General features: G+C 41.3%; 1 protein-coding gene across 3 annotated transcripts in view; it reads right to left on the bottom strand.

Moving 5' to 3' along the window:
* Positions 1 to 908: 908 nt before the first annotated feature.
* Positions 909 to 16,599, bottom strand: part of MOGAT1 (monoacylglycerol O-acyltransferase 1) — a 35,802-nt gene continuing 20,111 nt past the window's right edge. For 2 of the 3 annotated variants that reach the window (XM_055573594.1, XM_055573595.1), the window contains 2 exons: positions 15,991 to 16,190; positions 11,012 to 11,502 (listed from right to left, as the gene is read on the bottom strand). In XM_055573594.1, the coding sequence (XP_055429569.1) occupies positions 11,027 to 11,502; positions 15,991 to 16,190 (676 nt within the window). In that variant the 3' untranslated portion in view covers positions 11,012 to 11,026. Of the gene's footprint in view, positions 6,476 to 11,011; positions 11,503 to 15,990; positions 16,191 to 16,599 lie in introns of those variants that run through there. The other variant, XM_055573597.1, reaches the window with a different exon arrangement.

The following is a 16,599-nucleotide window of genomic DNA, read 5'->3' as shown; positions in this document are numbered from 1 at the left end:
TTGAGTTTGCAAAACGTCTTTATTGAGACATAATTCACACACCATGGAGTCCACCTATTTGATGTGTAGAGTTTAGGGGTTTTCGGAATATTCAGAGTTGTGCAACCATCAGTACTATCCAATTTTAGAACATTTTCATCACCCAAAGAAGAAACCCAGCACCCACTAGCCGTGATTCACTTGACTGGGAATCTATCAACTGCTTGACTAGTTTTTGAATACTGCTGGATCTGAGAAATTTCACACTTATTCCTACCACGCAAGCGAGACCACAGCCATTTCCTGACTTGCTTCCTCCTCGCTCACTGTCCTCTGCTCTTGCCGCATCCTGCACACCTGTGCTTTTCGGTTAGCCCTGCCCCGGCTTTCTGTTTGTCTTTTGTCTTTTTGCTTTTTCTTTGGCTCCCATGAGCTGCACGGGCATCTTAGTTCCCCAAGAAAGTGTTAGTCACTCAGTTGTGTCCAATTCTTTGCCACCTCCTGGACTGTAGCCCACCAGGCTCCTCTGTCCATGGAATTCTCTAGGCAAGAATACTAGAGTGGGTTGCCATGCCCTTCTTCAGGGGATCTTCCCCACCCAGGGATTGAACCCAGGCTCCGGCATTGCAGGCAGATTCTTTACCATCTGAGCCACCAGGGAAGCCCTCCAGAGATCAAATCCATGGCCCCTGCAGTAGAAGTGCAGAGTCTTAACCACTGGACCACCAGGGAAGTTCCTGTTTTGTTTTTTATCCCAAGTGAATTTGAAGGACTGACTCTTCAGTAGGAAAATTTGCAATGCTCACTGTTGTGTCACAATTACCCTGCTTATATTCAATCTCAAGTTCAAGTTAATTTAGCCTTGTCAAGGTGTGAACAAAGGAAAACCACTCCATCCAGGTAAAACATCACACTCGCACAACTACAACTTGGGCATGAAACACATTTATTGGTCAAAACTTTACAAACAACTTTTTAAAAAGCATACAGCCACACGTCCAACATAGAAAATATAAAAATTTATCATCTCCTATAGGATTTAACATGTAATAAATTGTTACTCCCTAGTATTGAATGATAGAGAGGAGGCAGTCTCAGAGACATTTCTCTGGTTTTTACTTACAGACTTAAATTATTTCTTAAGAAACACCATGAGTAAAAGTCACTGCAATGCTGGAGAAATTTTGGTAGCACTCTGTGTTTTGTAAATACCAGGAAAGTGAGACAATTGTTTGAACTCACCACATGTCTTGGGGGAACATAGGCAAATGAGGAAAGTACAGGAAAAGTCAGTAGGTAAATCTGAATCTCCCACTAAATGTCATCATGAAGACAGAAAAATGGCCAGCGAGGGACCACAGAGATAGAGCCAGAAGAAACCTTGGAGACCATTCACTCCTAACTCTATTTACATAGGAACTCAATGATCGCAAGTCACTTAGTCCATTAGTGGAAGGCCAGAGACTAAAGGGGGATTTGAACATGGAAGCCTGGAGAGTAGAAAAGAGTAGGATAGTTATTTTCTCTGGTTGTATCCATATGACTGCAGCTCAGTAAATGAGGGCTTGAAATCCAGCCAGAAAGACCTGAAGCTCCAAATTGGTCTGCAAATGGAGCAAGGGAGAATCATGCAAACCCTTGGGAATACAAGGAAAGTCAGATTTATCTTTATTCTCAATAGAGCCTAAGATAATTCTTAACCAGAATTTAAGAGCTATCAAAAAACAACAAAAAAGCAGCTGGATGAGGCCAGAGCCAGAATGGACACAGGGCTTGGAGCTGACCAGGGGGGACAGAAGCCCTGTTTGCACCTCTGAGTAATGAGCTTGCTTTGGCCGCATTAATAATCACAACGCGGCTGAGAGGGAAGATCTTTGCAGGGTCTGTCACTCACCCTGGGCCCAAGACACCTTGCCCCATCCTGCAGCTCTGATACAGGAGGCTCCAGGGCCCAAGCTCACTGTTGGAAACTTGGACTTTGCCCAGACGCATCACCAAAATAGCTCTTGCAAAAGGGAAAAATCAACAATGCGGTGTACCGGCCTCAAGAAAGAAAAATGTTCTCCATCCCAATAAGACTGAGCTTGCTGCCGAGTTGTTAATCCCTTGCCTTAAGTGTATTTTTAATCCTACTCTACTTTTTTGGACACTTTTGCTTTATAGGAGGATTCTTGGGTTTACCAATCAACAGCCACGGGATGGTGGTACCTCCTATTCAACCTAGAACATGGAGTCAGTTCCAGTCTGTACTCAGCCTCACTGGGGTTCAACTGCTCCATCTGCAGCAGAAGAAACTGACAGACTCTGCAGTCCCTTCTGGCTCTAATACTTGGCTCCCATGGCACCATCCATCAGACTTCCAGGTCAGCGCCTCAATCATTCATGCAGAAACAGCAGTAGTCTGCTCTCTTGGGGCCAGGATCAAAACATACACAACACAGAGATTCCACCACCTAGGAAATCCTCACCCAAGAAAACCTATCTGTGGATTGAGATAACCTTCTTTTTCTCATATAATACATTAAGGCACTCAGCTGAAGACATTTGGGAAAGATTAATTAAAATAACAAAAATACAAGTCATGAGAGAAATCCCTTTGTTTTAAATATAAAGAATTGCTTCTGCGTTTGCCATCCCAGAGAAACAGGAGCAACTACTTGGTTATATTGACATTTGCCTTGTTTTCCTCCTTTAAAAAGATATACAAAGCCTACTAGAAGGAACTCTCCTTAGCCGCACAAATAGACATTTTATCATTTAATTAAAAAAACAAATAAACATGAGAACTAGAAACCTTGGGCTATTGGGGAAAAAACTGACAGATCCCATGAACACTGTCTCTTGTTTCAGAGGAAAGGAAGACAGATAATCTGCCCCACACATGTTTTCTGATTTATCACAAGTTTGGCAATCTGCACCAGTGAGGTAGTTCAGGAGAGATGCAAAGTACAGAAGTAAGGACACTGAATCTAGACTCCACCTCCTGCGTGTCCCATGACAGAAATGGAACTTCTACTGGAAGTAGGGCTTTTACTCTTAACCCTACACACACAGTAAAGGGTCACTTGTCATCAGTGATTTATAGAGACTTTGTTTTCACAGTCATGGTGAAGGGTTTGTGTAAATCATGGAGCATCCCTCGCCCTGGTTCCCCTTGAGACAGAGCAAAACAGGCTGGCTTTCATAAGCACCAAAGCTGCAGCCTTCAATGAGTGTAACAGACCTGGCTGGTTACAGGTCTGAAATTATAGACAATTTCAATACTTCTAGCTGCAGGACAAAGGAAATGACTCAGCCTGTACGGGGTGTGCAAAGGAAATGGGAGAAAGAAATGTCCAGATCAAACAGCATAAATGCACATTTTCTTAAGGTAACAGGCCCTTCCGGTGTCCTGGGGTTATTTTTTGTTGTTGTTTTGCTATGTAAATTTTATGGGCAATTACACATTAGATCAGCACCTCTAAAACTGAAGAGATCTCCATCAAGTCATACTAATGAATACAAAATATTGCTCACATTGTGTTGTAGCAAAAATTCCTATCAAAATATTCCCTTCCCATCTGCAGGACTATATGGGACTTAAAACTATGCTTTGAGTTTAAGAAAGGACTTCTGGCCTGGCTGAATTAAGACCTCGGAGACCCTAAGAAAGGAAGAAATAAACTCCCTAATACACACCTAAAAATAAGATTTTATGTGTGCCAAAATTAAAGAGACCGATGTCTAGATTTTTTAAATAGCAAAATTCTAGATAAATTAATCAGAGCAGAACTCTTCCCATTTTTCAGGGCTTCTGTTTACTACAGATGGGCTTTAACTGCTCACTAGACAATCCAGTGGAGGCTGGTGGTCAGCCTGGTCCCTCATTACTGTGAGATTAAAATTCATAACATGGTGAAATTGCAAAAGCCTGTGTCATGAGATTTTCATAAACTTTTCCAAAAGAATGAAGTTCATGGGTTTTATACTTAAAAGCCTTTGGTTATTATGGTTATTTGGGCTCACAACTTTGCTCACAAAAACTCACCCCTGACCAGCTAAAGCATTGTTGTTTAGTCGATAAGTCGTATCCAGCTCTTTGCAACCCCATAGACTGTAGCCTGCCAGGTCTTCTGTCCATGAGATTTTCCAGGCAAGAATATTGGAAAGGGTTGCCATTTCCTTCTCCAGGGGATCTTCCCAACCCAGGGATCGAACCTGTGTCTCCCGCTTGGCAGGCAGATTCTTCACCGCTGAGCCACCTGGGAGGTAGCTAGAGGGTAGTTGTGTGGTTTCATGTAAATGGTTCTCCTTTTACATTTGTTTGGTATTGAGTAATACAAAAAAGAATTTATAGTCAAATTATCTGCATCTATTAAAACAGGATGAGTCCGGGGAATTCCCTGGCAGTCCAGTGGTTGAGACTCTATGCTTCTTCCACTGCTGAGGCCTGGGTTTGATCCCTGGTCAGGGGACTAAGATTCCACAAACCACGAAGTGCAAGCCAAAGAAAAAGAGAGGATAAATAGTGTCCTATTCCCGGCTTTGACAAAGAAACCAATCTAATTTTAAGACCATGGGTCAGTGGACTCCTGGACAGCCCAACCATATGAAGCCAAAGGGATGCCGGCCTAAAAGTCTTCTATAGAACAATTGAGAAGGTTCCCTTTTCCCTGTATGAAATGGTCTTCTACTCAGGCCATTACCCAGAATGATTGTGTTTTGCTGTTGCTAAACCCAATCTAGGCTCTTGCCCAGGACCTGCTGTTTTAAAAATTATGGGTTTTAACACATATTAACAATAAGTTAGAACAACTCAATAAAGTTGCCCCTAAATACTGAGAGAGAAGGAGGTATAGAAAGACATGTAGCAGCAGAGATCATTTGAAAACTAGATAGTCTTCTTACTTAATAAGTAATTATTTAATACTTTTCGACTAATTCTCAGAATCTGCCTTCTGATTTGCTTCTTACAAACCAGCCCACAGTATTGTCAATTACCGGCATAGGACAATCAGACATAAATTATCTCCTTCTGAAAGTGGGTCTTTTCTTAGAATAGGTTTCATCTTCTGGTATAACTTTAACAATTCTTCACATTATGGCAAAGTTTGTGTGTTCACCTAGAAATACATCCATTAAACAAGCATTTATTTCATATGTACTAAGTGTCATAAGTTGACTCAGGCCCACAGGAGACATCTGTGAACAAAAAGGACAAGGTTCCCACTCTTGGACCTGATATTTTGGTTTAGGGAGAATTACCCAACCCGAGCCAACTGTGAACTGGTCACATCTCACCAGAAAAGACACTTTCTTTCAGAGCTTGTCTTACTTGAAGAGGCCATTAGCGGAGAAAATTAAAACCCCTGTATTACCATGAAAACCTCTTGGAATTTCAATATCTTGTATGTGCGTGTGTTAGTCATTCATCTGTATCTGACTCTTTGCCACCCCATGGAGTGTAGCCCACAAGGCTCCTCTGTTGATGGGATTCTCCAGGCAAGAATACTGGAGTGGGTTGCCATTCCCTTTTCCAGGGGATCTGCCTGACCCAGGGATCAAACCTAGGTTTCCAGCATTGCAGGCAGATTCTTTACCATCTGAGACATTAGGGAAGCCCTTCAAAGTCTTAAAACCCATCAAAAGTATGTTTTCCAAAAGACCTTCTTATCTGTAGCAAATGAACATATTTCTAAGCAAATGACAATGATGAATATTTCTGAGCATGATGAGAAAAGAGAAGAAATGCTCTCATCCACATGGGTTTCCATATGGTGATTCATCTTATTTCTAAAACGGCATAAGAATTCTGCAGTTATATAAAAATGCGTTGGTTGATATGACCTAAAGGATCAAATGATCTAAGTCTTAAAAGTAACATTATTCACTAACAAATGGTCTGTTCAAGCAGGAAAAAATAAAATGATCTCCTCCAGCTCTATACGGGAAATTATTTCACACACTTGTCTCATAAATGTCCCAGCTGTGCTGAACAACTGTCACACTCAGTGAAAACACCACATTAAATTATTGTGATATTCAGTAAAAGGGTCTAATTATCTTTTAAAGCTGTCATTGTTTTTAAGCACATGAATAATTCTAAACATTTTCTTAACTTGTAAAACAATTTTTACCTTCCTACTTAAAGACACTTAAAAGGCTTATCATCACCTCCAACCTTACCCTATAGTCACCCACTGGAGTTTTAGTTACCACAGATAAATATCAACACCTGTCACCATACATAATATTTTACAGTTGCAAATTTGATTCCATTGTCAAAGAAAAAAATTTATTTAGAATATCTTTCTTTCAGTGGGATGTCCTCTCGCTCTCTTGCATGTCTTCTAAGACGACAGTTATCTAAAAATGAGAGTTTCATTTTCTGGAATACCATACTTCCCTTTGTGTTCTTCAAATAATTTTCTCAGCTCCTCCATGTAGGTCTGATGCAACTCCTCAATCTGCTCTGAGGTTGGGTTCAGGGTCTGACGAACAGGGATTGGGCGGCCAACTGCAAAAACAAAGAATGCATCGTTAAGTAAGAAACCAAAACCACTCCACCACGGACTACCACCTTTAATGGACAGCTCTAGAAAGATCTTCCAATCAGAAGCTGTCAGGCCTGCCAGCTCCCATCCCTTCTTCATTTCACTGGCTGCCTGCGGTGGTCACACCGTCTCTTCTGGTGACAAATAAAGAGCCTTCCTTCTCCGCACATGCTGGATTGTCAGGGCACTGGTGGTTTTGACTTGGAGTCAAGTGAACTACTGTGCTGCTGCTGTGGGGTACAAGCACACGGCTGTGTGTGCACGTCACCAGCTCGCTCCCTCCCGTACAGCTGACAGCCAGGCCACAGTGCTCTATTATCACTGCCCGGGGAAGTCTTGACTCATGAGCCATCAACCCTCTAATCTGGCTCTTTGTCATCCTAAAAAATGAATATGCATCTTCACTGCCGAGAATCTGGACTAGAAAACACACCTAATCACAAGGGTTCCACTGTGTGTAACAGCAGAAAAAAAAACCAACCAAAAAATTTCATAGAGAAAATTATTAAATAAATCACAGACCATTCATTCAATGGAATTCTAGGCAGCAATTTTTTTTGAAAGCTGAAATAATATTTTTGAAACTATGTATGGTGACAGATATTAAATAGACTTACTGTGGTGATCCTTTTACAATATACACAAATATCAAACTAACACTTGAAACTAATCTGTTATATGTAATTATATATCTCAATGTAAAAAAATGAAATATATATGTGTGTTCACACACATATGCAAAAGTCTAAAATGCAGTAGGAAGGGGAAAGTTGCAAAATAATACAGCATCATCCTATTTATTGAAAATGTTCTATATCTAGGTGCATTATAAGCATTTAGTCTACTACGAAAGTCAGCCAAGAGACACTGCTAGCCCTTACATGGAGGGAAGAAGGGAGAGCTGGGGGACTTATATTTTATCTGTATTTTGTCAATTTTCTACAATGAGAAGGTACTAGTATTACCTGTATAATTAAAAAACCGACTAATTTTTTTAAACCTAGCATTTATATAATAAATAACTTTTACCTCACTTGTCTCAGATTAAAGACTAGATACACGTGGCTCTGCCACCTGCTCTTCAGTCCTCTCTGCTGTGCATTGCGCCCTCTGCTGGCCTGATGCTGCTACTAATGCCAAGAGCTTCAAATGTACAGGATGCTGCTGCTGCTGCTGCTGCTAAGTCGCTTCAGTCATGTCCGATTCTGTGCGACCCCATAGATGGCAGCCCACCAGGCTCCCCCGTCCCTGGGATTCTCCAGGCAAGAACACTGGAGTGGGTTGCCATTTCCTTCTCGAATGCGTGAAAGTGAAAGTGAAGTCACTCAGTCGTGTCCGACCCTCAGCGACTCCATGGACTGCCTCCCACCAGGCTCCTCCGTCCGTGGGATTTTCCAGGCAAGAGTACTGGAGTCGGGTGCCATTGCTTTCTCCAATGTACAGGATGGTCAACGTCAAAGGCTGAGCAGCAAGCTGCTTATTACTTTTGGTCAGCTTCGGCATGAGGTCAAGTGGGGCTGTAGTAACAGAATGGCACTCGCAGGGCTTCCTTTGCCTACGTGGAGTCTCCTCATGCTACCTCCAAGGCTCAATCCATGTCAGTAACAAAACATGATTAGTTAAAAAGAAACCAGAGAAAGAGGAAGTGATAAATAACAGCAGAAAGAAGTGTGATAATAGTATGGGAGGTTAGGGAGTACAAGGAAGGGAATGATACAGACACAAACACACACATAGGTATCATAATGCATCATAAATTAAGATCTATATTTATATACAAGGTTATATATAATCTATCCATCCTATGTGTGTATGTGTATATATATCCTCACAGAAACATTAGTATTCTCAAATTCCTATATTTTTAGCTAGATATAGCCTCAAGAAGCTCATATAGAGTTTTCCTCGAAAGCTTGGATGTCAAACATATATAGTAGGCAGCAGTCCTTTGTGATTCAACGTAACAGTATCACTGTCAGTTGTGGTTGCCTTTTTCACCCCCCTACATGGTTTGTGAGATCTTAGCTCCCCAACCAGGAATTGAACCCAGGTCCAGGGCAGTGAAAGCACCAAGTCCTAACCAGTGGGCCACCAGGGAACTCCCATGTCAGCTGTGGTTGAAATACAGACTGCTGCTGCTGCTGCTAAGTTGCTTCAGCCGTGTCCGACTCTGTGTGACCCCAGAGACGGCAACCCACCAGGCTCCACCATCCCTGGGATTCTCCAGGCAGGAACACTGGAGTGGGTTGCCATTTCCTTCTCCAATGCGTGAAAGTGAAAAGTGAAAGTGAAGTCGCTTAGTAGTGTCCGACTCTAAGCAACCCCATGGACTGCAGCCCACCAGGCTCCTCCATCCATGGGATTTTCCAGGCAAGAGTACTGGAGTGGGGTGCCATTGCCTTCTCCATGAAATACAGACTAGGAGAGGCTGAAAATTGATGGAAACAGGAGCTGGTGTTGCACAAGAGGCACCAGGCTAGACCACATCCAGGGCTAACTCCCCAGCAGGTACACCCAGCTAGCAAGTAACTTCCTCTCTGACCTTAATTTTCACATGTATAGGATAAAAGTCATATAGTCAAAGCTATGGTTTTTCCAGCAGTCATGTATGGATGTGAGAGTTGAACCATAAAGCCTGAGTGCCAAAGAATTGATGGTTTCAAATTGTGGTGCTGGAAGACTCTTGAGAGTCCCTTGGATAGCAAAGAGATCAAATCAGTCAATCCTAAAGGAAATCAACCCTGAATATTCATTGGAAGGACTGATGCTGGAGCTGAAGCTCCAATACTTTGGCCACTTGATGTGAAGAACCGACTCATTGGAAAAGACCCTGATGCTGGGAAAGATTGAGGGACAGAGGATGAGATGGTTGTATGGCATCACTGACTCAGTGGACATGAGTTTGAGCAAGCTCCAGGAGATAGTGAAGGACAGGGAAAACTGGCATGATGCAGTCCATGGAGTTGCAAAGAGTCAGACATGACTTGGTGACTGAACAACAAAGGATAAAAGAATAGGTGATCTTGAGGCTTCCTTCTCGCTCTAAGGCTTCCTTCATGGCTCAGACAGTAAAGAATCTGCAGGAGGTCAAGGTTCAATCCCTGGGTCAGGAAGACTGCCTGGAGAAAGGAATGGCTACCCACTCCAGTATTCTTGCCTGGAGAATCCCATGGACAGAGGAGCCTGGCAGGTTACAGTCCATAAGAAGGCAAAGAGTCGGACATGATTGGACAACTAAGAACACACACATTTCTAGCTCTAATCTTTGTTGTTCTTTGATCCCCACCCCCCACCCCCCAAAATGAGAAATTTACAGGCATAGTGAGAAATCTACCTGTAAATCTACTAGCAAATTTCTGGTTTCATAGAAATGGTTTGTTTTATTGTGAAATTATCATGGAGAGAGATTAAATGCAACTGTTCTGGGTGGGAGGGGGGATTTATAGTGATAGAGGGTCTACGTGGTCCAAGAAGATGAAGTCTTTTATTTCGCTCCTAGATTACTCAGATTGTTGTTGTGTCAGACCCTTTTTGTGATTCCATGGGCTGTAGCCTACCAGGCTCCTCTGTCTATGGGATTTCCCAGGCAAAAACACTGGAGTGGGTTGCCACTTCCTTCTCCAGGCGATCTTCCTAACCCAGGGATCGAACCCATGTTTCTTGCATTGGCAGACAGATTCTTTACCACTGAGCCACCTTGGAAGCACTTACTTCAATTAGGACTTGTGAATTCTGAATTACTGAGTCCTATTTCCTAAAAGCTAGCCTATAGTTCATTTCAATCCTGTTCTTTTCCTACTAATAGTTTTATTATATTTCAAAGAGCTCAAACTCCAGTACTTGTACAATGTATGCCCACATACATTGAATTTATCATAAGATTTTTCCCTTTAAACTGTGATTGTCTTCTTCTTATTTAACCTATAGAGAAAATGAGATGGTGAACATTTCCAAACTTCATATCAGATCAGATCCGATCAGTCGCTCAGTCGTGTCTGACTCTTTGCGACCCCATGAATCGCAGCACACCAGGACTCCCTGTCCATCACCAACTCCCCGAGTTCACTGAGACTCACGCCCATCGAGTCAGTGATGCCATCCAGCCACTTCATCCTCTGTCATCCCCTTCTCCTCTTGCTCCCAATCCCTCCCAGCATCAAAGTCTTTTCCAATGAGTCAACACTTCCCAGGAGGTGGCCAAAGTACTGGAGTTTCAGCTTTAGCATCATTCCTTCCAAACAAATCCCAGGGCTGATCTCCTTTAGAACGGACTGGTTGGATCTCCTTGCAGTCCAAGGGACTCTCAAGAGTCTTCTTCAATACCACAGTTCAAAAGCATCAATTCTTCGGTGCTCAGCCTTCTTCACAGTCCAACTCTCACATCCATACATGACCACAGGAAAAACCATAGCCTTGACTAAACGGACCTTTGTTGGCAAAGTAATGTCTCTGCTTTTCAATATGCTATCTAGGTTGGTCATAACTTTCCTTCCAAGGAGTAAGCATCTTTTAATTTAATGGCTGCAGTCACCATCTGCAGTCATTTTGGAGCCCAGAAAAATAAAGTCTGACACTGTTTCCACTGTTTCCCCATCTATTTCCCATGAAGTGATGGGACCAGATGCCATGATCTTTGTTTTCTGAATGTTGAGCTTTAAGCCAACTGTTTCACTCTCCACTTTCACTTTCATCAAGAGGCTTTTTAGTTCCTCTTCACTTTCTGCCATAAGGGTGGTGTCATCTGCATATCTGAGGTTACTGATATTTCTCCTGGCAATCTTGATTCCAGCTTGTGTTTCTTCCAGTCCAGCGTTTCTCATGATGTACTCTGCATATAAGTTAAGTAAGCAGGGTGACAATATACAGCCTTGACGTACTCCTTTTCCTATTTGGAACCAGTCTGTTGTTCCATGTCCAGTTCTAACTGTTGCTTCCTGACCTGCATACAAATTTCTCAAGAGGCAGATCAGGTGGTCTGGTATTCCCATCTCTTTCAGAACACATACACAAAAAACAAACAGAAAGAGACATACACAGAAACCAAAGGGAATTAAGATTTAAACCCAACACTTTTGCCCCTCATTACTAAACTAAACCCAAAATTGGATTGGAGAGGAAAAAACCTTTCTAATTACTTTTTAGGGATAAAAACAGAGGTAACAAAAGAAAAACTTGCAAATCTGAGAAGCACCTTCGGAGCCCTAGAAGATCACAATTCCCACTTTCCAGAAAAAGGAGATTTTTAGTACTAAGGAGAAGAAAGCTGTTTCAACATGAGACTGGGTTAGTTGCAGACTGCTGCATGACTCCCTCTTTATAACACAAAGGAAAAACCTATTGCATCAGTTTATTTATAGAGATGCAGGTTTGATTTCTGGGTCAGAAAGATTCCCTGGAGGAGGAAATGGCAACTCACTCTAGTATTCTTGCTGGAAAATTTCATGGACAGAGGAGCCTGGTGGGCTACAATCCATGGGGTTGCAAAGAGTCAGACATGACTGAATAATTGAGCACAACAACAACAATCCCCACTTTATAATTAAAATTTAATTTAGGTTCCTCTTTCTTTCTTTCTATTGGGTTGGCCAAAAAGTTTGTTCAGATTTTTCAGTACGATGTTATGGAAAACCTTAAAGAACTTTTTGGCCAACCCAATATTTCAGAAAAATCCCTTAGCTGTTTTATCCCTCAGGGTAGAATAACTAATTGAAACAAAATGGACTACTTTTGTCCTCAAGTGGGATCCAAACCAGTTTTATTCAAATAAGGTACATTCCCTTCCCTAACTTTTTTTTATAAAAAAAATTCAAACCTATAGAAAAAATAATACAATAAGCACTTGCATGCCCTTCCTCTAGACTCACCAATTTCAAACATTTTGCACACACACACATACACAGTATGTATATAGATATACACATGTTTTAGTATTTTTGTTTTTGTAGAACCATATGAGAATAAGTCATAGACATCATTGATTTGATCATGCTCATGCCATAAAGACAAAGAAAAACTACTCATGCCATAAAGACAAAGAAAATTTTAAAAATGAATCCAGTTTAAAGTAGACTAATGAAACGTGAAAATTAAATCCTGCTTTGGGAAAAAATATTGCCCTTCACCAAAACCCACAACTAAAAAGAAAGTGACTGTGCAACTGATGAAATTTGAATATGGAGTGTACATAGTTAATAGCATTTAATTGATGTTAAATTCCTATAGCCTACTGATACTATGAAAGAGAATAATCTTGTTCTTAAGAGAGATACATAAAAGTAATGAGGATGGGGAACACATGTATACCTGTGGCGGATTCATTTTTATATTTGGCGAAACTAATATAATTTTGTAAAGTTTAAAAATAAAATAAAATTAAAAAAAAAAAGTAATGAGGAACAAATGGTCATGTTGTCTGCTGTTGCTGCTGCTGCCAAGTCACTTCAGTCGTGTCTGACTCTGTGCAACCCCATAGACAGCAGCCCATCAGGCTCCCCCATCCCTGGGATTCTCCAGGCAAGAACACTGGAGTGGGTTGCCATTTCCTTCTCCAATGCATGAAAGTGATAAGTGAAAGTGAAGTCGCTCAGTCGTGTCCGATTCTTAGCGACCCCATGGACTGCAGCCTACCAGGCTCCTGCATCCATGGGATTTTCCAGGCAGGAGTACTGGGGTGGGGTGCCATTGCCTTCTCCTGTTGTCTGCATTTACTTAAATAGTTCAGTGATAACAATAGTATAAAGTGTATTTGTGATATTATTAGAGAGAGAAAAAAATCTGTAGCAAAAATGTTAACACGCCGTGAGTCTAGGAGAAAGGAACATAAGAGTTCATTTTACTACTCATGAGACTTTTCTGAGCATTTGAAATTTTTCAACATGAAATTTTAAAACTTAAAACCAATACCTACTACAACACATGAAATTTCCTCTTTTAAATATCAAGTTTCTCTTGTATTTTACTTTCTTGCCCAAACAACTTTCCATCACATTACTGGTACTGGTTCTACAACTTGAACTTATTAGTAAATTGAGGGACTTTCCTGGTGGTCCAGTGGTTAAGACTTCGCCTTCCAGCGCAGGGGGTGAGAATTTGATCTCCGGTCGGAGAAGGCAATGGCACCCCACTCCAGTACTCTTGCCTGGACAATCCCATGGATGGAGGAGCCTGGTGGGCTGCAGTCCATGGGGTCGCTAAAAGTCGGACACGACTGAGTGAGTTCACTTTCACTTTTCACTTTCATGCATTGGAGAAGGAAATGGCAACCCACTCCAGTATTCTTGCCTGGGGAATCCCAGGGAAGGGACAGCCTGGTGGGCTGCCGTCTATGGGGTTGCACAGAGTAGGACACGACTGACGCGACTTAGCAGTAGCAGCAGCAGGAAGCTAAGATCCCACAAGCCTCATGACCAAAAATCAAAAACATAAAAACAGAAGCAATATTTTAACAAAGTCAATAAAGACTTTCAAAATGATGCACATCAAAAAAATCTTAAAAAAATATCATGCGTGTGTGTTTGCTCAGTCATGTCCGACTCTTTGTGGACTGTAGCCCACCAGGCTCCTCTCTTCATGGGATTTCCCAAGCAAGAATACTGGAGTGGGTTGCCGTTTCCTTCTCCAGGGGATCTTCCTGACCCAGAAATCGACCTCACATCTCCTGTATTAGCTGGCTGGTTCTTTACCAGCAAGCCACCTGGGAAATTTATTTAAAATTTTTGTTACTACATACTTGTTCGATTTTTGAAAACTTGAGAATTACAACCAGACAGGCCTAACTAAAGACTAATTTGTTGATTCACAAATGTGTCTTGAGCTCCTACCCTGAGAGCACTGGGGACACAGCAGAGAACAAAGAGTAAAATCTCTGTCACCTGGAGCTCTGTGAGGCAGAAACAAAGAAAAAGCAACATTCTTGCAAGGAACTGGGACTTTTTACAGCTGTTCTTGAAGTCTAAACTCACTTCCTTTTTCTCTCCCAGTTGTCATGATAGATAGGACATTGAAATCAGCTTCTCTCTACTACTGTGTAATAAAATACAACATATGTGAACAGTTTATTCTACTTTGATAAACCGATAATAACTCAGATAAAATATGTAAATGACATACTACTTCTGACACATGTAGAGAAAATACATGGTAGTTTCTTTATAAATTATGTCCAATGAGAATGACCCTGAAAAATCATATCATATAATTTCCCTCATATGCCCCCAAAATACCAATGACCATACTTTGCACGTAAGGGATCAAAACTAATATTATGACAAAAAAATGGAACCACTTATCTTGAAAAATATAACTGCAAGCTTATCTCAGTCTTCCTATTACACTGATTAATCAACTGAACTGAACTGAATATTCCATTTGAGTTAAAAACAGCATTTTTAAAAATGTCATGTGACTGCAAGAGAAATGCAAAGCTGTTACAAACTGAGAGCAGTGAACTCCCATTCCAAGGGAACAGATCTAAAGAAATGTTTCAATTTCATTTAATGGGCCATTCATGGTGAAATTATTACTTCCATTTCATATGTGTATATAGTCTGGCTAATCTTGCTATTAGCAATCGACTCAGCACTGTCTCCTTTTCCACCCTCCAAACCCCTTTTCAACCTCAGGAGCCATTATTTTTCTTCCTCTGTTCTTCTATTAACATGGTTGTTACCCTCCTCCCCCATCTCAATGCCCCCCAAACCCAAACATGCCATTTTTAAAAAGAAAATCAGTCTGCGAGTGAGTGCTCAGTTGATTTAGTCATGTCTGAGTTGGTGATGGACAGGGAGGCCTGGCATGCTGCAGTTCATGGGGTCGCAAAGACTCGGACTCGACTGAGCAACTGAACTGAACTGACCCTTTGCGTCTCTCTAGACTGTAGCCTGCCAGGCTCCTCTGAGATTTTCCAGGCAAAAATACTGGAATGGGTTGCCATGCATTCCTCCAGGAGATCTTCCCAACTGAGGGATTGAACTCACATCTCCTACGTTGCAGGCAGATTCTTCACCCACTCAGCCACCTGGGAAGCCCTATATTAGAATACATATAAATATACCTAGTTGGGAAAAAAATGCTTTGTGGTAGAAACTGATGCCTATGAACTAAACCTGATGAAGACATCTATTATACACAAATTTTCTCAAGGGGTTCTGATGTAATGTATTCAAAGACTTGCTATGTTATCATCTTCTAGTACAGAGAAATAGATTCATCACAGAGTATTAGGAACGCCACTTCTAAAATTGGATTGTATTTGGAGTGCAATAACAATATTTTTGAAAGTAGTGGGTTCCCATTCAAATGGAAAATATAATCATTTCATAAATAAAAGGCATACTGTAAAGGAAGGTCAAATAACATCTATAGGACTATTATTTTAGGAAGGGCTTACTCAAAGCTACTTCAGTAACAATAAACATTGCTCAAAGTAAGATAATCCTTTTGCTCAGTTTAACAAGCCTCCAGTATTTGATGTACATACCAACAGTGTGAATGGGCTTCCTATAGGGGATTAGGCCAAAATTGTATTGAAAAATTCCCCTGGCGTGGAACAGTGGCAAAGCAAATCCCATGATCTTCTGTAGTTTCTCCTGCACATTTCGAAGCCATGATCCTTCGGGGTTGCTAACTTGTTTAAATAGTTCATTTTCACCAAAAGAAAACACTGGCACCAAATAAGCACTGGAAATAACAAGGAGGAAGAATAAGCATTTTCAATGAAAAGGATTTAAATATTTCATTTAGCCCAGCTGACCTGCAACAGATTCCTCACAATTGTTTAATGTCCCCAAGCCTCCTTGGAGTGCTAAGTTTATGTTCCACGTATTGAAACTGAATTCCTGAAGTCCTTTGTGGAGGTACCTCAGCAGTCTTAGTGATCTGTGGAATTTTATTCTATAGAAAATCAAGGTTCCAGAAGTTTCTTTTTCATTTATGGTTTTGGCCATGGCTCATTTGTTCACTTGGTTGGAAATCTATACTATGCCTATGAAATTTTGTATTTTGCTTGCTTTGCTCTTATAGACAAGTTGAATGGCTGGATGCCATGACACTGAGTTATCTTAGCGGGAAGGCTGTCTTTTATTTTCCA

The sequence above is a fragment of the Bubalus kerabau genome, chromosome 3, assembly GCF_029407905.1.
Source record: "Bubalus kerabau isolate K-KA32 ecotype Philippines breed swamp buffalo chromosome 3, PCC_UOA_SB_1v2, whole genome shotgun sequence".
NCBI classification, from domain to species: domain Eukaryota; kingdom Metazoa; phylum Chordata; class Mammalia; order Artiodactyla; family Bovidae; genus Bubalus; species Bubalus kerabau.
Note: the sequence above shows the minus strand (reverse complement) of the source record. Positions and strands in the feature narration are given on the sequence as shown.